Source organism: Zootoca vivipara, chromosome 13 (assembly GCF_965207765.1).
Source record: "Zootoca vivipara chromosome 13, rZooViv2.hap1.1, whole genome shotgun sequence".
Classification (NCBI taxonomy): Eukaryota; Metazoa; Chordata; class Lepidosauria; order Squamata; family Lacertidae; genus Zootoca; species Zootoca vivipara.
Genome location: NC_142596.1, coordinates 11,356,919 through 11,382,107, shown reverse-complemented (window position 1 = coordinate 11,382,107; position 25,189 = coordinate 11,356,919). Strand labels below are relative to the sequence as shown.

The window sequence follows — 25,189 nt, the reverse complement described above, 5'->3', positions numbered from 1 at the left end:
GAGTGGGGCTGAGAGACTTCAAAGAAGTGTGACTAGCCCAAGGTCACCCAGCAGCTGCATGTGGAGGAGCGGAGACGCGAACCCGGTTCCCCAGATTACGAGTCTACCGCTCTTAACCACTACACCACACTGGCTAATGGCCATGACTAATACGGCTTATAGTCAAAACAAAAAATAAAATAAAATAAGTTCGTCATTGGTATGAGCTTTTGTGTGCATGCACACATGCACACGAAAGCTCAAACCAATGACAAACTTAGTTGGTCTCTAAGGTGCTACTGGAAGGAATTTATTTTATTTTATTTTGTTTCGACTACGTCAGGCCAACACGGCTACCTACCTGTAACTGATTATAGTGCAGAGGAGCCCTAAGTTCCTGCAAAAAACTTGTAAGCAAAGCATCACCTGATCAGGGTTTTCGTGTGTGTGTGTGTAGGGGATGCTGTTGGCTGCATCTCAGTGTGACATGCAACCTCAACCAGTCTAGCGTTTGCAGTGTGTTCAAGCTGGTCAAATGGGCATCTCATAGGATGGGATATGCGGACAGACGAGGCGCATGAGGGAGCAAAAATGATGGCAGCATTGATGGCCAGATCACGTTGCAGCACAAGAGATGCTGTTATTCTACCTGTTTCCAGGTATATAAAAAAACAGTGCGGACCATGACTCACTTTGGGACGTTTAGTGATTCTTTGGAAGAGATGCAGGTGTAAGATTATGATGGAGCTCAGAAACAAACTAGCTCCTGTGATAGTCTGGCTTATAAACAGCCAGCTGTACCAATGCTTGATAAGAGAAAATAAGGAGGCCACAAATATCGATTGTGGCAACCTCCCTTTTTTCAAGTTGTCGGCTGTTTGTCTCCAGCCACCAGCACTCGTATTGGAAAAGGTTCCCTCCTCCTCCTCCCAGAGTATTGTGGTCTGGTCTGATTATAAACAGATTTGCACTACGCTGGGAGAGGGAACAAAAACACAGCATAGTGTTGACTTGGCAGATGGATACGCAGCTTGGCAGCCAGCTGCAGGAAGCCATTTCCCTTTTAAGATGCTGGCTCACATTGGAATGGGGGTTTGCTCGTCTGATGGGAGCAGGAACTTTTGTTTGCTTCCTAAGCTGTCCCGTCCCCCCCCCCCCCGAAAAAAAAATCTGGCAGGGATGTTGCAATGGCAGCAGCACCACAGTGTTGCAACGCTCGTGGAGAACAACCGTGGCCCAGTGGTTAGTGCATCTACTTTGCATGCCGAAAGTCCCAAAAATCTGGACGCTGCCTGTCAATATATAGACCAAGCGTCAGCAAACTTTTCCAGCAGGGGGCCGGTCCACTGACCCTCAGACGTCTACAAGCGCCCGCAGTGAGGATCCAGGCCAGGATCCTGGACTCCCCAGCTTGCACACAGCTCAGAAGCCAGCAAACGGGTGCCTTGCAGTGCGGTATCCTAGAGAGGGAGACAGAGTAAGGTGCCGTGGGACTCTGTGGCGATGTTGAAGTGTATAACCCAGTCTCCACGGCCGCAAAGTTTTAAGAAGATGGTGGGAAGGAATACAGGGAGGTTGAACGAAATAATTCCGAGTCTCACTGATCTGAAAAAGAGACCGCGTGTTCCTAAGAGAGGAATCACGCGGATGCCTTGACTTTAGACCTGTCGTTCATCGCAGATTCTCCACTGGGTGAAAAGAGGCGATACCTAGCGAACATGGAAGGTGATGAAATGCAAAGCAGGGATGTGGGACCTGTGGCCCTGTAGATAATGTTTGACTACAGTTCCCTTTAGCCCTGGGCATCATGGCCAGTGGTAAAGGATGATGGGAGTCGTAGTCCCCACAATATCTGCAGGGTCCCTTGTTGGCTACCCCTGGGTTGAGGCATCTCCAAAGGCAGGAATGTGTCCTCAGCTGCTGGAGTGACTCTGCCCAACCACACTGGCCATTGGCTCTCCTTAACAGGAGATGCTATAACAGCTTCCTGTTCAGACTAGGATGCTGCCTGAGCAGTTATCACTTTGCTTTGACTTCGGGCATGCTCACCAGCTCTTTCTCCCTGCATAGACCGTTGCTTCCCACTCAACAGCTGTCTCTGGTTCAGACCTGTTTGTATGCCAGCGACACTCAAATTCTTGTTTATATACCTGACACCTTTTTAAAGAGCTGCCGACTTTCACTTTGTATAGAAATTGGACGCAGCAATGTTTTATTTTTGCTGCTAATGGAAAAGTAGCAGAATGAATAAGCACATGTCTGTCACAAAGATGTTAGCTTAATGCTGATCCGTGGCTTACGTTCTTAACTGGTTTTTGACTTGCAAGGAGATGTCACAATCTTGTTATTTCCTGCCCCCTTCTCAAAATATAAAGAATTTACCGGCAACCGACACAGTTTTTGATATTTGCTTTATGTATGTTACGTTGATACGAATTCTATGTTTCGGAGCAAGCAAATGAAAGCTCCAACATTTGATCCCTGGAGTCAAAGAGAACGTGGCCCAGTGGGTGACATATTGCCAAGATCAAATAGTTAGGCACTTCCTTTAAAGTAAACAATGACGTTCAAAGGAATCTGTAAGCCGAGCTCTAATGGAATCTAGTAAGAAAGCAGCTTTGGACTTGAGTGAGCAGGATGTAAGAGAAAGTGTGTAATCAAATAAGAGTGAAGTGATAAAATGATGAAATCCTCCCAGATCCACGTTAGGGCAATGCCTTCATTAGGCCAATCAAAATGCCACAGAATGATTTGCAAGCTTTTGAGTTCTCCAGGACTCTTAATCAAGAGTAATTAAAATGGGTGGGGTTAGAGCAATGGAGTCTTGCCTGTAGCACTGTGCTCTGCTGTGCAAGTTTCATGTTGCACCTGGGGTCCCTGGGGAGGAGAAACACACAGTGGTTGATCCACCATCTTTGAACATATAATAAATTCCAGGTGTTGTACCCAAACGAAGTCCTGCTTGGAGCAGACCCACTGAAATGAATGGGTCTTCCTTAGTTGTGTCCACTCACTTCAATGGGTCTGTTCTGAGTAGGACTAGCATTGGAGACAGGCACAGCTAGCTGTTGCCCAGATCCGTCTCCATCCTTAGGCTAAGTGCACAGGTTCTTTTGTAGGTGAAAAACAGGAATAAAAAGAAGGTAGGCAGCTTTTAACACAAGCTTGTGTGTGATCTGCTTTGAATGTAGCCAGGGTTTCCTTTGTGCACGTTCCAGATTCAGACTGTGAAGGTGACCTTGAGCACGAACAAAATTAATAACTGGTTTCACGAAGTTTGTGTATGCGCAGCTGACTCCAAGGTCTTGGGATCTGTAACTAGTGTTTGAAGAGTAGATAAATTATCTCCTACCTGTTTTTACCTGTTGTTGTTTTAACAATGAAAGTTGTGTGTTCGGTTGCTGACCTAAGCAGCAGTATGATATGGTAGGGGAAAGGGGGTTGTGCATTTTCTGGGCAATGCATGCCCAGCAATGTAGATAGGTGCTAGATTTTAAACAGAAATCTGAGATGCGACCTGAGTTAAACTCAGGACAGCAGACCTCAGAGTTTACCCTTAATCTTCCTAGGGTCATTTGTCACTTTACCTTCTGTACTCGAGAGTATGGATGTCTGAATACAAAATGCATGAGCCTCTCAAGCGAAATGCGCACTTCTTGCAGGCGTTTTATCAATACAGTATACATATACTGTACTGCTTTTCCTTGTATATCACCCTGTTCAAAGAAATTTACTTCAAAGCAGGATGAACGTAACATCAGTTTGTTGAGTTTTGCTTTTACTGTATTATATTTTTAAAAAATAACTTGCTCTTCCTCCCAAAGGATCGTTTGATGGCTAAGAACAACCAGTAAAGCAAACAGATCTTAAACAACATATGAAAATACTTACAAATGGGCACATTTAAATGCATGTCTTTAAAATCTGAAAGTGTGCGGATTTAAAATATTACGACATCATAGTTGGGAAGGGATTGGACACCAGCACCTTCTTAATCCTTGGGACAAGTGTCAATAGAATAAGAATAATAACCATGACAATAACACTGCTATTTCCCTTTATTTTTTCCCCCAGTTCTGATTTGAAATTAAAGAGCAAAAGGCAGAAGGCGGGAGAGGAGGCAGAGGTGTAGATTTAAAAGAAAATGTAAGAGAGCTGTGTTTGGGGTATCCCCTGGCTCTTTCAAGAAGCATTAATAGCAGGTGCATTGATGTGCAGAAGGCGGCGGGGGGGGGGGGGGCGCGCACACACACACACACACACACCAGACTATGGGGGTCCTGATTCTCCCCTTGCCCTGGGCCTTGTTTTGCTGATTGAAGCTGCCCCTCTCAAGCTTCTATTTGCACCACGGGGAAGAAAGTGCAGATATCAAGCCTGAACCAGCGTCTTTCAGGTTCACAGCTTGGGGGATGTAGAAAGGTTTCAGTTAGGACAGTATTGTAGAAAGAAAGGTCTAATTGCCTCTCCTAGTACTGCAGTCTAACTTGGGAGGAGGGTACATGGCGGTAATTGATATAATAATGATGATGACGACGACGATGATGATGTAGAGGTCGAAACAGGTCTTCAGCATCACCTCCTGTAAAGTCCTTGATTGACTCTGAATTTCCTTGTTCAGGATGTCCTCCCCTGCCAAATGTAGAACCTGAGATGGTTGATATTTGGGTGGTGGGGAGGCACACTTTTCGGTGCTTGGGTCCCAAGCCATTTAGGACTTTGCATGCCAGCCCTAACAGCTAGAATTTGCCCCAGTATCTCACTGGCAGCCAGGGCACCAGCAATAATAATAATAATAATAATAAGAAGAAGAAGAAGAAGAAGAAGAAGAAGAAGAAGAAGTATTAGTAACAGCAATACAGGCAATTCTCTTTTTGTGCAGGGGTTATGTTCCGGACTCCCTCGCTCATTGGCATAAGAGTGTGCATAAGCCTGCCCCTTCCGCACCAGCCATGCCCCCGTTCTGCCCTGTTTCGTAATGTTTTTATGACGTTTGGTGGTCGTGGAGTCTCCTTCTTTGGAGGTCTTTAAGTGGAGGCTTGACAGCCATCTGTCAGGAATGCTTTGATGGTGTTTCCTGCTTGGCAGGGGGTTGGACTGTATGGCCCTTGTGGTCTCTTCCAACTCTGTGATTCTATGATTCTACTTCTGGGTTCAGCTTGTGTGCGCCATTCGGACGTGCCTAAATCGCTCGTTGCCTGTAGTTTATATTCTGCCATTGCAGTTGGAACGGCTGCTCTGCACCATCCTAACTTGCTTGAACGGCCTTCCATTTGCACACACCGCTGCAGAACAAAATGCCCTTGTTGATGAGTTCTTTGTCCCTCTTTCCACAGTCCCGGTTAAAAATAAAACCCAGATTGCCAGCCTTGCTGTACACTTGACAAAGCTGCTTGCCGCCTCGCAAGCCGAAGCGATGGCTCTCCCCTTCCGAAAAGACTTGGACAAATACAAGGACCTCGATGAGGATGAACTCCTGGGCAAGTTATCGGAAGAAGAGTTGAAACAACTGGAAACCGTCTTGGATGATCTTGATCCAGAGGTGTGTTTTGGGTCAGCGGGACGATTCCCTCTGTTTAAAAAAGTGCTTATCCTGCTTTCTCTTGTACAAACTTTCAGGGTAGCTAATGTTGCAAGATAGTGCAAAAAACAGTGGCTTGACTCCACAAGAAGCCTGAATGGAATGAGTCCATGTGTTAGTGCTGTTGGACAGACAAGCTGCAAGTCCCAGTGACTGGAGCGCAAACATCTTTTCAATGGAAAGCAAATCCTGGGGGAACCTGGGGCATCTTGGCTGTTGCTGGATTCTCCACTTCCATCAGCCCCAGGCAGCACGGCCAATGGCTGGGGATAAGTGCCATGTGGACAACCCGGCCGGTCAGGCCAAATGCTCACCTGGTCCAGCATCTCACAGTGGCCAACCAGATGCTTGTGGGAAGTCTTTAAGCAGAGCATGAGTGCAACCGTGCTCTCCCCACTTCGTGATTCCCAGCAACCGGTATACAGAAATGGAGGTAGAGCAGGGTTTCCCAAATTTGGGTCTCCAGCTGTTTTTGGACTACAATTTCCATCCCTGACCACTGGTCCTGTTAGCTAGGGATGATGGGAGTTGTAGTTCCAACAACAGCTTGGAGATACAAGTTTGGGAAAAACCGAAGTACAGCATGGTGAGAGTTGTAGTTCAGTAACATCAGGATGGCCACATCTGGAATTGCATGTGCCTTGGATATGCAGGCGAAATGGATGTTAAGATACAAGCATTAACAGATGTGGATTGCAGAGGAAAAAGTCAGCAAATTGTGTGCTGCAACATATATATATCTGGTTCACTTTCCACACGTAGCACTCTTTTCACACCCAGAAATGGCCTATCCGTGAGCAAGGGTGCTTGCAGAATGGATCCAGTTCAGTAGAAATATGCCAAAATAAAAACAAATTTGTTTCAGAATAAACCCAGCACAAAATATTATACATGTATGGATATATCAGCATCGGGATGTATCCCAGTTCCTACCAAGTGGAACAGAGTCTTATATGTGAGTGGGCAGGGAGGGGTCTAAAAGTACATGCCCCAGAAGTAGAAAGTGATGAATGAATAAATGTAGATATTATCATTGCGTTAAAACTGTACTCAAACTTGCAAGTCTCATCCTGTCCCAGGAGATAGGGATGATGCAAGGAAACATGATGGTAGTGATGGCTCTGCTCCCGGGACAGGATCCAGGAGGATTTGGCCTTTTCGACCCCTTCCTAGACACCTGCGTGCATTTTAGTAGATTGCTTCTGCAGTTTGTTGTTTTTTGACGAATAAGAGCGGTAGAAGCCTTGTCGTTTTCGTTTTGCAGAATGCACTGTTGCCCGCAGGGTTCCGGCAAAAGGACCAGACTTCCAAAAAGCCCTCCGGTGCTTATGACAGGGAGAAACTTCTTTCGTATCTGGAGAAGCAAGCGCTGGAGCAGAAAGACGTTGAAGATTGCGTTCCGTTCACCGGAGAAAAGAAAGGTAAGGACGCCTCTCCCCCACCCCGCCGCCACACCGGGCACAATGGTTTGCGCAAACTCGCCCTGAGAGCTAACTGGTGTGAGTTTACTTCTTCACCTTTCTTCCTTGCTTTTTCTGTAACTGGTAATGCTTGGCTTGGCAGTTGTACATAAAGATCCAGTTTATTTATTTTTATTTTCTAAATAATTTTTTTTTTTGGTTTTTCAAAGTAAAATTTTGCAATCACATAACAGCATACAATATAAAAACAAGAATCCTCAGAATCTCCTGGACTTCTCCCTCCTCCCCTTTGTGGGTCCTATCGTTAGTCCTTTCCTCCTGCATCTTTTATAATAATCCAAATCTTCTGCATCTCCATTATATCCCAAATTCACCATTAAACTACAAGTGTTATGCCAATCCCACTAACGATTTTAGCTGTTTACAATGGTTTTTAAGATAGATTATAAATCCCCTCCCCTTACTAAATTTTTGGTCTTCCTGATTTCTGATTTTTCCGGTCATTTTGGCCATTTTGGCAGAGTCCATCAACTTGATCTGCCATTCTTCTTCGGTATCTTCTTTCCCTCTCTGGGCTAGTAGCATCTGCACAGCCGTGGTCATGTACATAAATACATGCTCCCTTGTACATAAATTCTGCTCCCTTGGGAATTCGGCACCTAGAATTTCTAAAAGAACGGCTTAGGGTTTTTTTTAAAAGAAAAGGTTATTTTAAACATTTGTAAAGATCCAGTTTTAGGGACCCAGGTGGCGCTGTGGGTTAAGCCACAGAGTCTAGGGCTTGCTGATCAGAAGGTCGGTGGTTCGAATCCCTGCAACGGGGTGAGCTCCCGTTGCTCGGTCCCAGCTCCTGCCAACCTAGCAGTTCGAAAGCACATCAACGTGCAAGTAGATAAATAGGTACCGCTCCAGCGGGATGGTAAACGGTGTTTCCATGCACTGCTCTGGTTCACCAGAAGCAGCTTTGTCATGCTGGCCACATGACCCAGAAGCTGTCTGCGGACAAACGCCAGCTCCCTCGGCCTGTAGAGCGAGATGAGCACCGCAACCCCAGAGTCGGACATGACTGGACCTGATGGTCAGGGGCCCCTTTACCTTACCTTTAAAGATCCAGTTTAAACCTTATAGCCCTGTCTGTCTTCCGAGGAATGAGACGAAGGACCTACTCTGTAACAGAGAGGAGGTAGTGTGTGTGTGTGTTGACTCCTTCACATGTATGAACTGGGCCTCAGATGTGCCCTTGCCTGCATGAATTTTAGGTCCTCGGAAAATGCTGCTTTTGAATTTCGAAACGGAGAGGGCTGCTTCTCCAAAATGAATAAAGCACCCCTCTGCCCCTGTCATAAGCGGTTGCTAAAACTTGAAAGTCTCACCCTACCCCAGCTGTTGGCGAACATACAATGAACCACTGTTGCTGGTGGAGAGGGCTGATGCGAGGAAACTTTCTTTCGCAGAATGACATTTGGAAAGAAAATACAGATTTCATCCACATAACAATGGGAGCTTTGTGGCCCAAAAGCATTGTGACTATCAAGAAGGCATGCAAACAATCGTTGTCTGCTGCAAGCACACAGCTCGAGGACCCAGAAGGGTTGGGGAATTGATTCCCTACTTCAGAGGTGGTGAGCTTGGGCCAAGCGGGAGTCCTAAATTGACCCGCAAGCCTTCTTTCCAAAAGCCACACCCACCTGCCCTATATATATGCTGTCAGGTGTAAGGCAGTTAAAGATGTGACTCCTGGCCAGAAGCAGGCTTTGCAGGCACTGCTTATCACCTGTCCCTTTGCCTGTGTGGCTTGAGTTTGCATCATGCTGGTAAAGGGAGTGTGGTTTTGCAACTGACCGTCAGTGCTTGCAAACCGTTCTTCGTTTGCCCACATGCCAATCCAATCCAATCCCTTTATTTCAGCTTTAAGCTCAGAGACATAACAAGAACAAGGGCACGCACGGTTTAGTTTACAGTTAATAACAATAAAATAAGTTAAAAGATATACAGAATTAGATAAAATTATAATAAAAGAATTTCGAATTACATATAGCAAACCATTACGTCTCTTGTATGACAGCACGGAAGTTAGAAATTTTGCCATTTGTAAAGTTGCAAACGGATTTGTGTCTTGCGATAAAAAAGCAAGATGCGAATCTGGATTTGCCCACATGGTTTGACTCATCTGATTTCACCTGCCTGAGAACCCCAAGCCTTTGTGGCTTGAAGTCTACTTTGCCTCTTTTTCTGACTTTCCTGTGCCACCTTGGGCAAATCACTGAGGGTGTATTTAGACTCAGCTGGAATGGAAATCACCCATGGACATCCACAGGGCGATGCAGTGCATTTTGCATTGATTGCCTTGTTCTGCAACCCAGGATAGCTCAGCTGCAAGCCAGTCCGTTGTAAGCCAGCATCTAGGCAGTGGGTTCCTAGGATTTTCTCCTGCACAGCCCACTTGAAAACTGCTGAGGGTCATGAAGAACCACTTAACGATTCTTCTGCCTGTTCTGGCAAATGTAATGCACTGCGCTAGATGCTATACGATTCTCTATTGCTTCTGTTATTTCGCATCTGTTGTATTTTTTTGCATTACAATTTGATCTCCATGTAATTCAATCAGCTACCAGATGTTGTGTTTGCTTTTGGCACAGTTCCCCCCCCCTTTTTTTGCACAAGTATGTGAAATAAATTGATTGAACTGATTGCCTTTTCTCCAAGGATCTCAAGGTGGTTCTCCCTCTCCTCAGTTAATCCCCACAGCAACCTTGTGAGGTAGGTTAGACTGAGAGGCCGTGACTGGCCCAACGTCACCCAGTGAGTGTCGTGACTGCATGGGGATTTGAACCCTGGTCTCCCAGGTCCTAGTCCAACATTCTAACCACTGCACCACAATGGCTCTCTATGATTTCTGATACATAAATGTATCATGTGGTTCATCTCAGGCTTGATTTCATTCAGTTTTTCGTATCAGAACTGCAGTCTGCCAGCACCTGGAAAACCATAGTTTTCCCACCATGGTTTGTATACATTTCAATGATACTTAGCACACATAACCATTTTGACACCCTTATGCCAAACTGTTGGGTGTGGAAGTGTTTTGATATGTGCATTCCCCCCCCAAAAAAACCCCCACTCCACCATGTGATCTCCTCCTCAGATAAATAAATGTTCACAGATTATCAGCAAAAACACTCCTGTCGCCCTTGCAGCCTCAAGTGCAGATGTGTCCTTTTGACGACGTTTGTGTTGGTGCACGTCGAGCAAGAGGAATCTCGAAAAGCTCTCACTTGGCTCTCTGCTTGTATAGTTATGTCATTGTTTCCAAAGGCTGTGCAGAGTTTTGCCCTCACAGTGACTGAACAATGAGCTTTAGTTTTCAGAGTATTTGCTCATTACCTGGAAAGGAATCTCAGAAGTTTTCTCAGAACAGAAATAAGGGTGGGACTGCGCAAGACGAGACTCGCTGGGAGCTCCAGTGAGACCTAGTTTGCATTTGTGTGAGGGTCTTTTTTGTTGTTGATGATTGCAAGAGGTAGCAGCTAAACCAGCTCACTGTGGCATTGATCCCAGTGTATAAAAGGGAAGAACACAGCAGTGTTTAAATTTGGGTCGGTTATGGGGACGCCATCAGCCTCAGCCCACACAGCCAAGGGTCAGACATGGGGAGTTGCCGTCCGGTGACTCACATGCTCCTTATTTTTGAGTACTTCAAAAGTTCTTCAGAGCTGTGTGAGAAAGTTTCTGTGTATGTGCTTTGGCCAAAGTGTACCCCTGGAGCTGCAATGGAAAGGAAATAGTGCAAACTGTGCTCTGCTCCAGTGGCTCAGGACCGCACTACCTCAAGGACTGCCTCTTTCCATATGAACCTACCCAGACCCTGAGATCACCTTCTGAGGCCCTCCTTCGTGTGCCTCCTCCTCGAGAGGTCCGGAGGGTGGCAACATGAGAATGGGGCCTTCTCTTCAGTGGCTCCCTGTCTGTGGAATGCTCTCCCCAGGGAAGATCGCCTGGCACCCTCATTATACACCTTTAGGCCCCAGGCGGAAACGTTCCTTTTTAACCAGGCCTTTGGTTGATCTGTTTGACATCCTATACCCTTTTAAAATGTGTCTCTTTTCTTCAGGGTGTGTTGTTGGGTTGCTGTTTTTCTTCTGATTACAGTGGTACCTCGACTTACGAAGGCGATGCGTTCCGCTGCGCTCTTCGTAAGTCGAAACCTTTGTATGTCAAAGCGTCCATTTTGTGCATGTGCAAAGTGCGCTTTTGCGCACGCGGCGAAAATACTTCTGGGTTTGCCGACTTCGTAAGTTGAAACCTTCGGAAGTCGAGGTACCACTGTATATATGTTGTGATCTTTTCTGTGAACTGCCCTGAGACCTCTAGGTATAGGGTGGTATATAATAATATTATTATTATTATTATTATTATTATTATTATTATTATTTATACCCCGCCCATCTGGCCGGGTTCCCCCAGCCACTCTGGGCGGCTTCCAACAAAATATTAAAATACAGAAATCCATCAAACATTAAAAGCTTCCCTAAACAGGGCTGCCTTGAGATGCCTTCTAAAGGTCTGGTAATTGTTGTTCCCCTTGACCTCTGGTGGGAGGGCATTCCACAGGGTGGGTGCCACTACCGAGAAGGCCCTCTGCCTGGTTCCCTGTAGCTTGGCTTCTCGTAGCGAGGGAACCGCCAGAAGGCCCTCGGCGCTGGACCTCAGTGTCTGGATAGAATGATAAACTCAACAAATAATAATAAGGCCATTGCCCGGCCGTCCAGGCTTCCGCTCTCACAAGTATGCTATTATTCATATTCTACCTCCACTCCAGAGGCGGTGTGCTTCTGAACTCCAGTTGGTGGGAATCCCAAGTGGGAAGAACACTGTTAACAGCCAGGTCCAGCTTGTGGACTTCTCCGAGCCATTCATTTGGCCGCTGCGAGAACAGGATGTTGAACTAGATGAGTTGCTGGGCTGAGCCAGCAGGGCTCAGTACGTTTATGGCTCTTCTGCAGAGTCTGCCAAGGGAATCCAGGTTAGGTGCTCACAGTGAATTTTGGACAGTACCCATTTTGTGCTTTTCATAAGAGATTTCATCGCCTGTGTAGTGTTGCGGCCTTTTGCAGAACCCAGAATGCTTTGGGGCTGTGGGAGAAGGCTGAGCTGCTGCCTCAGTTCTTAACGTGCAGCTCTGCAGTGCTAGGTTTAATAATGGAAACAAATGGACAGGAAAGGCACAAGAATGGGAGCTGGCAGCTTTTCCACTGGAAATAAACCAGGAGGGAGGTGCTTTTCTCCAGTTGCACGCTTGCTGGGGGGGGGCGGTGGCAGCTTGTGCGTTTTCGCCAGATTGCCTCAGAGCCCTCTTTTGTGAAGCCAATTCTGTTTTTAATAACTGGGTTATTTTCCTGCCACATACCATGAAGAATAATGCTCATCAGAAGGAACAGAAATGCAATCGTGAAGGCTATAGCAGGCCGAGAAAAGTAAAAGAGAGGAGGGAGCGTGTAATATATATCCATTGCTTTCAGCTTTTTCAGACTTGCTATATAATTGGGGAGCATTCATAACTCTGGTAGAGCACTGTCCTTGTGTGAAGTCCTCAGCATGGGAGGCAGTGATGGCCACCAACTTGGAAGGCTTTAAAAGAGGGTGAGAGAATTTCTTGGAGCGCAAGTCTGTCAAGGCTTCTAGCTATGATGTTCTACCTCCTCCAGGGACGCGGGTGGTGCTGTGGTCTAAACCACTGAGCCTCTTGGGCTTGCCGATCAGTAGGTCGGCGGTTCGAATCCTCACGATGCAGTGAGCTCCTGTTGCTCTGTCCCAGCTCCTGCCAACCTAGGAGTTTGAAAGCACACCAGTGCAAGTAGATAAATAGGTACCGCTGCAGCAGGAAGGTAAATTGCATTTCTGTGCACTCTGGTTTTCGTCACGGTGCCCTGTTGCGCCAGAAGCGGTTTAATCCTGCTGGCCACGTGACCCGGAAAGCTGCCTGTGGACAAACGCCGGCTCCCTTGGCCTGAAAGCGAGATGAGCACAGCAACCCCATAGTCGCTTTTAACTGGACTTAACCGTCCAGGGGTCCTTTACCTTTTCTTTTACCTTTCTACCTGCTCTATTGTCAAATGTCTTTCAATGCCAATTGCTGGTAGTTGCAGACAGGCAGAGGCTGTTGTATTCATCTCCAGTTTGCAGGCTGCCCCCCAGGCATCTCACGCTGTGAGAACAGGATGCTGACTAGATGGACCAATGGCCTGATCCATCAGCCTCATCTTACGTTGTTATCTGGAGGGCATCATGTAGATAGATCTGTGGCATAAGACAACTTCACATGCTCCTGTGCATATCCAACCAGCAGCATGAGGCCTGCTTTTAAATGTACATGTTTGCTTTTCAGCACTTGTTTTCCTATTGTCTCTTTTTTAAAAAAAAGAAGGCAGCAACCCATTAAAAACAACAACGCACCACTAAATAGTGGTGTTGCCATTGGTGCAAACCACTATAGGCAGCGTTGTGGCCCAGTTATGTGTTCCAGTCTACCAGTTGAAGATGATGATATACTCCATCGTTGATGAGATCATCCCTGTAGGTATATGAAGAAAGCAGCTCTCAATTAGTTGTGATAAATCTTCTGTCTCCCATTTTGGTTCTGAAAACTTTTGGTTCGTAGGATCGAACCCATTGTCAGGGCTATTCAGAGCACACCCATTGCAATTAATGGGCACGACTGGCTATTGTCCTTTGATTTCAATGCACTTACCCTTAAGTAGGATTTAATAGGCTACCACCCACAGGCCCTATTGTACATGGTGTGTCAGAGGCTTGCAAAATCAAGTCCAGTATCAGTCGTATTTGTTTCAACATGGACCTCTAAAGATTATAAAATGAGTCCAGGCAAAAGTGGGTCTTGAGTCATCCCATCAGATCTACGTCCAAGTTTTCTGTGCCATGAAAACTCTGACCCTTGAGTCTTGTGCGGGCTTCCATTGCTTGTAATATTGCTAAGATGGATTCCAGACATATTTGATTCCACCCCCCACCCCACCCCATTTCATTACCTTTTCTCTTGAAGATCGGAGTTAGCTCTTGCCAAGACTTGTGACGACCTGAAAGTGAATTCAAGGAAAACAGAACCAGATGGTGACGAGCTGGAAAGGGAGGCTTGACACTGTTTGGCGAGATTCACTTTTCAGCAAAAGATGCTCCCCTTTCTTGTTTCATTACGATGCCTGTATCCCAGACTGTATCTCAACCTTGGGTCCACAGATGTTGTCGGACAACAACTCCCATCATTCCTGACCACTTGTCCTGCAAGCTAGGGATGATGGGAGTTGTAGTCCAACAGCATCTACAGACCCAAGGCTGAGAAAGGCTGCTGTATCCTGTTCTGTCTTCTTTTTTAAAATATACAGAATCCACAATGTAAGTTTTAAAATAAAAGCGCTTGGTCCAAGCAAAATGGCTAGGAGAAGTAGGAATTGCTTACCTATATTTACTTACGGTGTCAGGACAGGTTGCAGCATGGTAACCATACAGAATTATTTTTAAAAGTCAAATTGTTCCAACTAAGATGATGATGATGATAATTATATGTCACCCATCTGATTGAGTTGCTCCAGCCACTCTGGGTGGCTTCCTACAAACTAAAAACATTAATAAGTATCAAACATAATAAGTATAGATTCATCAGAAAGGATTGTTCCACAAAACATAATACCTTAACTATCAAGTAAATAAGTGTGTCTTCAGGGTATAGGGGAATATGCAGTGAAGATGCCTCTGTGAAGATGGGTTTCTACAAATTAGGGGCTGCCACAGCCCATACCAGGGAACGTGGGTGGCACTGTGGGTTAAACCACTGAGCCTAGGGCTTGCCGATCAGAAGGTCGGCAGTTCGAATCCCTGCAACGGGGTGAGCTCCCATTGCTCGGTCCCTTCTCCTGCCAACCTAGCAGTTCAAAGCATGTCAAAGTGCAAGTAGATAAATAGGGACCGCTCCGGCGGGAAGGTAAACGGCGTTTCCGTGTGCTGCTCTGGTTCACCAGAAACGGCTTTGTCATGCTGGCCACATGACCCGGAAGCTGTCTGCGGACAAACGCTGGCTCCCTCGGCCAATAGCGCGAGATGAGCGCCACAACCCCAGAGTCGGTCACGACTGGAACTAATGGTTAGGGGTCCCTTTACCTTTACAGCCCATCCCGCCATTCCCCACACTTATAGGAGTGGTGGAACTACGACAGAGCCCCCTCTGATGACCTTTACACCCAAGAGGTTCTCTAGGGATGAAGACAGGCTTTCAGAACCTTCTGGAGTCTCCTTCAGGGTCTGCAGAAGCCCTCAGAATCACAGCTTTTTCTGGGATCTGAAAGCCAAGAAGGGATGGAGCAGAGTATCGGTCCCAGAGCAAGGGAGTGCCGTAATCTCGGTGCCTGCGTTGCCACTCTCTGTTTCTCATATTGTGGAGAAACACAGAGCAGGGGCCTTGACTATGGCCTGGAGGTATGGTCCAGTCTGCTCCAGTGCAGTGTCCTACAACTCCCATCATCCCTGACTATTGGACATGGCAACTGGGGCTGCTGGGAATTGAAGTTACAGGCTCCTCAATTCTGTTTCGATAGCTCATTGGTAGAATATGTGCTTTGCATGCAGACTGTTCAAGGCTTCATTCTACAGTAATGGGGATCAGGTTAGCAGGGCGAAGGGGAAGAAGACCTTTTCTTCCAGGAGAGCTGCCGCCAGTCAGAGTCTGCGATATTGGGCTAGATGGGCATGAGTCTGAGGTGGCTTAAGGCTTCTTCTTAGGTTCCAGCACATCTCTCAATCCTCTAGCCCAGGCATCCCCAAACTTCGGCCCTCCAGATGTTTTGGCCTACAACTCCCATGATCCCTAGCTAAGAGGACCAGTGGTCAGGGATGATGGGAACTGTAGTCCAAAACATCTGGAGGGCCGAAGTTTGGGGATGCCTGCTCTAGCTCAAGGGTAGGGAACTACAACTCCCATCGCCATTGACCATACTTGCTGGGGGTGATGGGAGTTGTAGTTCAGCAACGTTTGGAGAGCCAAAGGTTGCCCACTCATCCTCTAGGTTTTCCTGTTGTACAGGTTGGTTGTATCTATGTGCATTTACAACTTTCTCGTTGTGTTTTTGTTCTCGCTTCATACTGAACACACACATCCAGCTCCATGGTTGTTCCTATGTTTGATCTCATAGGAAGCAGCAAGCTGGGATAGGAGTGCCACCTATTGAATTACTCAGAATGCCTTAGCAGAGAAATAATTCAATTACTGCTGTCAGGCATCCATCAGAGAGACGTCTAAAGCACCATTTCCAGCTGCCTTTCCTAACCTGATGTCCTGGAATTTGACAACCAATCAGCCTGGCTCTGCCAATCTGGTGCCATTAGGCATCCATACAGAACATCTGGCAAATGCTGATTTAAGCGGGCCGAAAATCACTCAGATGCATTGCAATCAAAAGACTGAAGCCAATTATGTTGTTGGATTACTGAGCTACTCACTGATCTCTATCTTGATGTAAAAGCTGGATTTTCATGTTCAATTTGGCAAATGCAATTGGAGACACTCCTATTGAACTGGCAGACAGGCTGACGTGTTTGTTGTGGAATACGGCCTTTGTGATGTATGGAAACGGTGATAATGTTCTAGGCCAGGATCCAAGGAAGTACTTTGGGGGTAGTTCCTGAGGACTCGGCCATGCTCTTTAGGTGCCGTGTTTAGAATCATAGAATGATAGAATTGTAGAGTTGTAGGGACACGGGTGGCGCTGTGGTCTAAGCCACAGAGCCTAGGGCTTGCCGATCCGAAGGTTGGCTGTTCGAATCCCCGCGATGGGGTGAGCTCCGGTTGTTCGGTCCCTGCTCCTGCCAACCTAGCAGTTCGAAAGCACGTCAAGTGCAAGTAGATAAATAGGTACCGCTCCGGCGGGAAAGTAAACGGTGTTTCCGTGCGCTGCTCTGGTTCGCCAGAAGCGGCTTAGCCATGCTGGCCACATGACCCGGAAGCTGTCTGCGGACAAACGCCGGCTCCCTCGGCCTATAGAGCAAGATGAGCGCCGCAACCCCAGAGTCATCCGCGACTGGACCTAATGGTCAGGGGTCCGTTTATCTTTACCTTTAGGGACCATGAGGGTCATCTAGTTCAACCCCTTGCAATGCAGGAATCTTTTGCACAACATGGGACTCGAGCCTACGACACTGAGATTAAGAGTCTTGTTCTTTACCGACTGAGCAATTCCAGTACAGTGGTGCCTCGCTAGACGAATTTAATTCATTCCACGGGTCTTTTCTTATAACGAAAAAATTCGTCTAGCGAATCCCATAGGAATGCATTGAATTTTTTTTGAATTTTTTTTTGCCCATAGGAACGCATTAATTGAATTTCAATGCATTCCTATGGGAAACCGCGATTCGCTAGACGAAAACGAATTCGTCTAGCGAGGCAACCTCCGCTAGAAAAAACCTTTCGTTAAGCGAAAATTTCGTTAAGCAGGGCATTCGTTAAGCGAGGCACCACTGTAATTTAAATAAATGAATAAAGATTCCCTTGCTGTATATTAACAGTGGGGAACCTCTGGCCTGGGGTGGGGATATCTAATGTCACCCTCTAGGCCTCTCTGTATGTGCCCTTAGGACTCTCCCAGAGCCACATACGCTCCTCATTCTTTCATCCTCCTTGAGCGCATACCCTCCAACATTCCTCTGATGAAAATAGGGACGTCCTATTCAATAATACTCATTAGAATAATTTTGTTATTTATATCCTGCCCATCAGGCTGGGTCGCTGCAGACACTCTGGGTGGCTTCCAGCACATATAAAACATAACAAAACATCAAACATTAAAAACTTCCCTATATAGGACTGCCTTCAGATGTCTTCTAAAAGCCGAATAGTTGTTTATTTCCTTGACATCTGATTTGAGGGTATTCCACAGGGCAGGTGCCACTACCAAGAAGGCCCTCTGCCTGGTTCTCTGTAACCTTGCTTTTTCTCAGTTAGGGAACCACCAGAATGCCCTGCGTGGTAGATCTCAGTGTCTGGGCTGAGCAATGGGGGTGGAGACACTCCTTCAGGTATACAGGACTAAGGGATTACCCCAGGCATCCCCAAACTGTGGCCCTCCAGATGTTTTGGCCTACAACTCCCATGATCCCTAGCTAACAGGACCAGTGGTCGGGGAAGATGGTAATTGTAGTCCAAAACATCTGGAGGGCCGAAGTTTGGGGATGCCTGGATTACCCCTTTAGTGATGTGGTTTGGTTTGGTGAGTATTGACTTTGTAAGCTACTGATCATCATGCAATGCGATCTCAAGATCCTGCAAGGTTGTCGGAAGCTGAGCACTGATACTATCCTAAAACAACTGTCCTCCTCTTTTGAACAGGGAAAGTGTTTATTCCAAAGCCAAAGCCAGTACAGTCTTACACGGAAGAAAAAGTGAGTCTTGATCCTGAACTGGAGGAAGCATTGACAAGTGCTACAGACACTGAACTATGTGACATTGCAGGTTGGTGTGCATGTGTGTGCTGAGTTTGATATAGCTTTCCTAAAAGCATGCTACTTGATATAAGTATTCTTAAGGTTTCTTCCTACAGCAGGGATGGGAAGCCACAAATGATTGGATTCACCATGTTGGCTGGGGCTGATGGGAGTGGGGAGTCTCAACAATATCAGGAGAGCTATAGGTTCCAGTCTCTGGCATAGAGGATGCTGGTATGACTCTGAGCCATATCTCAGAAGCAGTGCCTGCATTGTTAGTGGCACTGTACAAGGAGTCGTAAGAATGACTTTGGTCTTTGAGAAATTCTGCTGCAGATTCATGTTTTGGTCGCGTTAAGGGCCCAGCTGCAAAACCTAACTGCTGTTTGTTTCTCCTTTCTCCCGAACAGCTATCCTGGGAATGCACAACTTGATAAGCAACTCTCAGTTTTGCGATATTGTGGGAAGTAGCAATGGTGTCGCCAATGAAAGCTTCTCAAGTGAGTTTTCATGCTGAAAGTCCGGAAATGCAACATTGTGGGTTGGACTGAAAGTGAGCCTCGCTGAGATGGGTTTCCTAATGCAATTCAGCACATGCAGAGTGACATATGCTGGATTATCTATGTTTGTCATTTTTATTTTTATTTTAAAGTGTCCTAAGCTATTGTCCCAGACAAGGCAGCAAGGTGGCTTGGTAGGTCTCTTTTGCCTTTGTTAAGGAGGTCAAAGACTCTTCTTGTCATAATATTCCTGTGAGGTTGAATTGCACAGTTTTATGCCCCATCTGCACAACAACAACAATTTATTATTTACACCCCGCCCATTTGGCCTGGGTTTCCCCAGCCACTCTGGGCAGTTCCCAACAGAATAATAATAATAATAATAATAATAATAATAATAATAATAATAATTTAAAGTGATAAAACATCAACATTGGTCCAAGGAGCATCTTTAAAAACTGGGCATGTGGCGGGGGCACGAATCTTCAGGATGTCTCCCCTCTTTCCCATGACTTTACCTTCTGCGCAACCAGCAGCATATTGTTCCATGGGGGTAGAAAACCGAAAAGGTCCAGAAAGTCAGTCGATCCATTTGAACAGCTTTCAAGACAAGAACAGAAGAATGGCTGCTTTCTGGCTGCTAACTGCTCCAACTGACTGGGCTTTCAGCTCAACCAGGGATCCTTTTAAACAACTCACCTGGCCTCCTAGGAAACAAAACATTCCCCAGGATTCCACAGCTGTAGGGCGACTGAGGGAGAGGCAGTAGGCAGATGCAAGAACCTGCAGGCCCTAAGCCACCACATCACTCCTAAAAAGTCATTTTGTGTCGTCGTCCCGGTGCGGACCGCACCCCACCACCCCCTTCCTCCGCCACTGTGCCTCCCCTCTTTCCCATGACTTTACCTTCTACGCCACCAGCAGCACATTCTGCAAAAGGTCAGTCAAACAGTTTTCAAGACCACAAAAGAAGGATCGCTGCTTTATGGGCTGCTAACTGAGCCAACTGGCTTTCAACTGACCCGGAGATCCTTTTAAACAACTCACCTGGCCTCCTAGGAAACAGAACATTCCCCAGGATTCCACAGCTGGTTGTGAGGTCAGAGCCTGGCCAAGGACTGGAGCCAATGGGCTCTGGGCTCCAGGAACACTCTCTCTGCCAGGCCTGTGGCACCACTGGGCAACGTCAGGCAGGTGCCAAGCATCTGACCCACCTTCTTTCCCTCAGAGAATCCCGGGCACTTTACCTCTCACAGAGTTACAATTCCCAGCGACTGAACAAAAATAAGAATAAGAATAGGTTACTTATACCCCGCCCATCAGGCTGGGTTTCACTCTGGGCAGCTCCCAACAGAATATTAAAACAGAATAAAACAGGCTTCCTCAACCTCGGCCCGCCAGATGTTTTTGGCCTACAACTCCCATGATCCCTAGCTAGCAGGACCAGTGGTCAGGGTTGATGGGAATTGTAGTCTGAAAACATCTGGAGGGCTGAGGTTGAGGAAGCCTGGAATAAAACATCAAACATTAAAAACTTTCGTAAACGAGGCGGCCTTCAGACGTCTTCTAAAAGTCAGATAGTTGTTTTATTTCCTTGACATCTGATGGGAGGGCGTTCCACAGGGCGGGCACCATTACCGAGAAGGCCCTCTGCCTGGTTCCCTTGACTTCTCGCAGTGAGGAAACAGCCAGAAGGCCCTTGGCGCTGGACCTCAGTGTCTGGGCTGAACGATGGGGGTGGAGACGCTCCTTCAGGTATTCTGGGCCGATGCCGTTTAGGGCTTTAAAGGTCAGGACCAATACTTTGAATTTTTCAATCACCCTCACCCCCACAAACACTATACATTTAAAGCAGTGTCATACCACTTTAAATAGTCATGGCTTCCCCACCACAGTGCAACAGAGCTCAGCGTGATTTAAAGTCAGTCCTTCTTCCCAGGGAACTCTGCTCAAGATCCTTTCTGTTGGAGGAAGGGTTTTTTGGGAGCTCCAGCCCATAATACACATAAAGGGATTTGTTTGTACGGTTGTATTGGACTCATCCAGCTGGTCTACTCTGAGTACAATTTAGTGGGAAACAACCTGTAATTTATCTTTTTATCGTTCCAGATTTTTCATTTAAAGTTCTCCCAATATCAGTAACACATAACATCTTGAGGAAGCGGTGGAGCATTGTTATGAATTTTGTTTTCCAGTGAAGGATTGCCCTTATTATTATTATTAAAATTTATATACCGTCCTAAACCCACAGGTCTCAGGGCGGTTCACAGGATAAAACCACAATACAATATAAAAACACAAAATACATAATCAAAATAAAAACAAGAACAACTCAATAACCTCCTGCAAGAGACGGAAAATTTAAAACACACACGCACACATGCGCACGCACACAAACAAAATATTTGTAATAAAACATATAAAAATAAGCGCCCATCAGATACTTTCAAGGAGTAAATTAAAAGATCAGTGTAACTGTCTTTCAAATCAAAACTTTTTAGCCATTGGGGTTTTTTTTACAATTGAATTGGAATAGAATTGAGTTTTCTTCTGCATTGCATTTGCATGGGCTCTGGCATATATATATATATATATATATATATATATATATATATATATATATATATACACACACATATACACACACACATACATTCATACATACATACATACATACATACATACATATATACATATATATTTTAAAAAAAACAACACAAGATATGGGAGGCTTGGTTGTGTACTTTGGTTTATCCCAGGCGTCCCCAAACTGCGGCCCTCCAGATGTTTTGGCCTACAACTCCCATGATCCCTAGCTAACAGGACCAGTGGTCGGGGAAGATGGGAATTGTAGTCCAAAACATCTGGAGGGCCGAAGTTTGGGGATGCCTGGTTTATCCCTATGCTTCCATACTACAGACTTCTCCCTGTGGAATTTTGTTGATGGTAGTTGAAATTTTGCCATGATAGAAAAATGTTGCAACACCTGAACCTGCATTTTTAAAACTAGTACCGGCACCATTTGGGGGGGGGGATTGAAAAATTCAATGTTTATGTTTCTCACATTCCCTGTCTCTTGATTCAGATGTGGTCAAAGGCGAAAAGATCATGCCCGTCTTCAACGAGCCACCAAATCCCACAAACGTAGAGGAGAGTTTGCAAAGGATTAAAGACAACGATTCGCGCCTTGTTGAAGTCAACTTGAACAACATAAAGGTAACTGCGAAGCATACAGAGAACAGCAGGGATTGGAGAGCCAGTGGCCCTCCAGATGTTGCTGGACTACAACTCCCATGATTCCTGACTTAACCACGTTGGCCAAGGCTGATGAGAGTCGCATCCAGTGGGGTACAGGTGCCTGTTTCTGGAGTCCAGAAATGTAGCTTTCAAAATGACCGGAATTTTTTGTGTCCATGGCAATATGGCGCCAGTGTTTTATGATGGCAGATAGTGTGCTTTACTTACTACAATTCAAATTGTTATTTAATTACAGTCGTACCTTGGAAGTCGAACGAAATCCGTTCCGGAAGTCTGTTCGACTTCCAAAATGTTTGAAAACCAAATTGCGGCTTCTGATTAGCTGCAGGAAGCTCCTGCAACCAATCAGAAGCTGCAGAAGCCCCATTGGACGTTTGGGTTCCAAAAGAACATGCGCAAACCGGAACAATCACTTCCGGGTTTGCAGCATTCGGGAGCCAAAGCGTACGAGTTCCAGGGCATTTGGGATCCAAGGTAGGACAGAATTGTTTTTATTTTGGTTTTTTGATCTGTGGATATTTACAGTGGCACATGCTGTCCTTGCTGAGAGTTGTTAGGAAACCCCTGTTCCCAGAGTTCCCTGGGAAGAAGGATTGACTGTGAACCACTCTGGGAATTTTAGCTCTCTGAAAGGGAAAAGGAACCCCCTAACAACTCTCAGCACCCTTAACAAAACTACAGCTCCCAAGATTACTTGCTGGAAGCCATGACTGTTTAAAGTGGTATGATACTGCTTTAAATGTTTAGTGCAGATGGGGGCAGCTCTCTTTCTGCTGCCCTCTCCCCTCACTTTCCTCCCTCGTGAAAATAGACTGAGGGCCCCACTGCTCCCAAGTTGAAGGAAGGAGGCAACTGCCATCATAATATTAATTGTGTCTTATTCTCTTTTAATTTTGATGGAAGAACATTCCTATTCCAACACTGAAAGAATTTGCCAAGGCATTGGAAACAAATACTTACGTGAAGAGCTTCAGCCTTGCAGCTACTCGGAGCAATGACCCTGTTGCTGCCGTAAGTGAGATTCCAGGGTTTACTGATCTTGTCATGACATACTCAGAACAATTGAGTTAAGGTAAAAGGTGGTGCATGAGGGAGAGATGCTTTCAAAACCTGTCATGCCTTGGATGAGCTCAGACTAAGGCTGATACTAGGGGTCTGAAGAAGTGTGCATGCACACGAAAGCTCATACCTATGACAAACTAAGTTGGTTTCTAAGGTGCTACTGGAAGGAATTTTTTAATTTTGTTTTGACTAGGGGTCTCGTTCTGGTGCAAGAGCCAGAATGCTGTAAGCCAAAAAATGGCTTATCTCCTGAGTTAGCCAATAAAACTCAGAGACAAGAGGAGTTAGGAGTCCGTTTTGTTTATTGCAAAGCAATAAGGTTACAGTCGAATCTTTTCGCAAAACTGCAGCCCCGCCCAAAGGTCGGGCAGGAATTTATAACATTTCAGACAAAGGATTTTGATTTAACCAACCACATAAAGCATTACATCATTTAATATTTTAATATTCATCATTATCTCATTTCATATTTAATACGTATGTCATTACCTAATCTAATACGCATGCGCAATAAGCATTGCTAACTAGGCCAAGGATCGCTAACTAGGTCTTTGATTCTCAATAATATGTTACATTGTGAGATAGTATGCGTGTTGGGAACCTGTGTTACGTGTACTATGTAACAATTTGTGTTCTAGCTTATGAATTTTATCTTTGTGATTTGCGTGTTAGCTGACCTTCTGTTCTGGTAAAAGAACGGCATCTTGCTAGATCATCAGTTTCTTAAAGCAACAAGTTCCCATAATTCACTATTATAAGCATATTCTAGGATTTATAGGGATTTACATTATCACCTTAATTGGGGCCCTTTGGGCCCCTCCTACATTAGGACATAGTCAGGAGGGTCAGGGGCACAAAAGGGGGAGATGAGGCAAGGCTGGTCTCTTCAGCAGCTTTTCACAATAATGAGTTGCTCAATCTGAGAAATTGACTTGGATGTTTGGGTTTTTATAGGGCCTGGTGGGCTCGGCTTGGCCAGCTGACAGTGTTCCAGGAGTTTCTGAAGCCTAGGCGGTACCGTTGCGCTGTAGAATTTAGCCAGGTTTGCAGGATGAGGCAAGACTGAAAGCATTGTAAGATGTTGGTGGGAGGGAAGTCTTGAAACCAGGACACCGTCACCCTCATCGCCTTAAAACACCTTTTGAGTACTGACTGTTATGGTGTAGGCTTTCATTCATGTCTGACATGGTCATACTCTGTTTTGGTTTTCCATGTGGGCTGCTTTCATTGACACCTCTTGTACTTCAAGGCTTTTGCCGACATGTTGAGGGTGAACAAAACACTGAAGAGTCTAAACATTGAATCCAACTTCATCACCGGTGTGGGAATATTGGCATTGGTTGAAGCGCTCAAGGAGAACGAAACCCTGACCGAAATAAAGATCGATAACCAGGTAACTTCAGCTGCTTCTTATTCAAAGTCAACAGTCAAAATGCAGGCTAGCCAGAATCCAAAGCTTTGTTGTAAAAAATCAATAAATCTAGTTGGGGGGGGAGGGTTGAGGCTGAAGGTTGAGCTGTTGGTCCACCTCTCAAATGACACTGTTTGGTGGAAGCTGTAACTGCATAGATAATGCATTCAGACCTTCTACTGAATACTCAGAGGGCAGAGAGATTGAAAGTGAGGACCTGTTGGCCGCATTACACATTTCATATGTCTCCTTTCAGCCTGAATGTTGTACTTGGACAAATTGGGCAATTTTATTCTTCAGAGGAGTGATGCCTTTGGAGTTATTAATCCTTTCCCAAAGCAGTTTTTAAATCTACAACATGAATTTAACCCTCTGTCTCTCTCTCTTAGTTCTGTGTTGGTCTTGAACAGCCACCTTCCAATGACAGTAATTGTCCTGTAACTTTAATTGCTGAGAGTAAAAAGAGCTGGGTTTTTTTTAAAAAAAAAGTTAG

At 45.7% G+C, this 25,189-nt stretch overlaps 1 protein-coding gene across 2 annotated transcripts in view; it reads left to right on the top strand.

Annotated features, from left to right (window-relative positions):
• The window catches only part of LOC118092615 (tropomodulin-3), a 43,175-nt gene that overhangs the window by 7,100 nt on the left and 10,886 nt on the right, over positions 1-25,189 (top strand). For both annotated transcript variants that reach the window (XM_035130886.3, XM_060282686.2), the window contains exons 2-8: positions 5,316-5,521; positions 6,825-6,981; positions 18,371-18,493; positions 18,876-18,965; positions 22,051-22,181; positions 23,127-23,234; positions 24,535-24,678. In XM_035130886.3, the coding sequence (XP_034986777.1) occupies positions 5,396-5,521; positions 6,825-6,981; positions 18,371-18,493; positions 18,876-18,965; positions 22,051-22,181; positions 23,127-23,234; positions 24,535-24,678 (879 nt within the window). In that variant the 5' untranslated portion in view covers positions 5,316-5,395. The remainder of the gene's footprint in view (positions 1-5,315; positions 5,522-6,824; positions 6,982-18,370; positions 18,494-18,875; positions 18,966-22,050; positions 22,182-23,126; positions 23,235-24,534; positions 24,679-25,189) is intronic.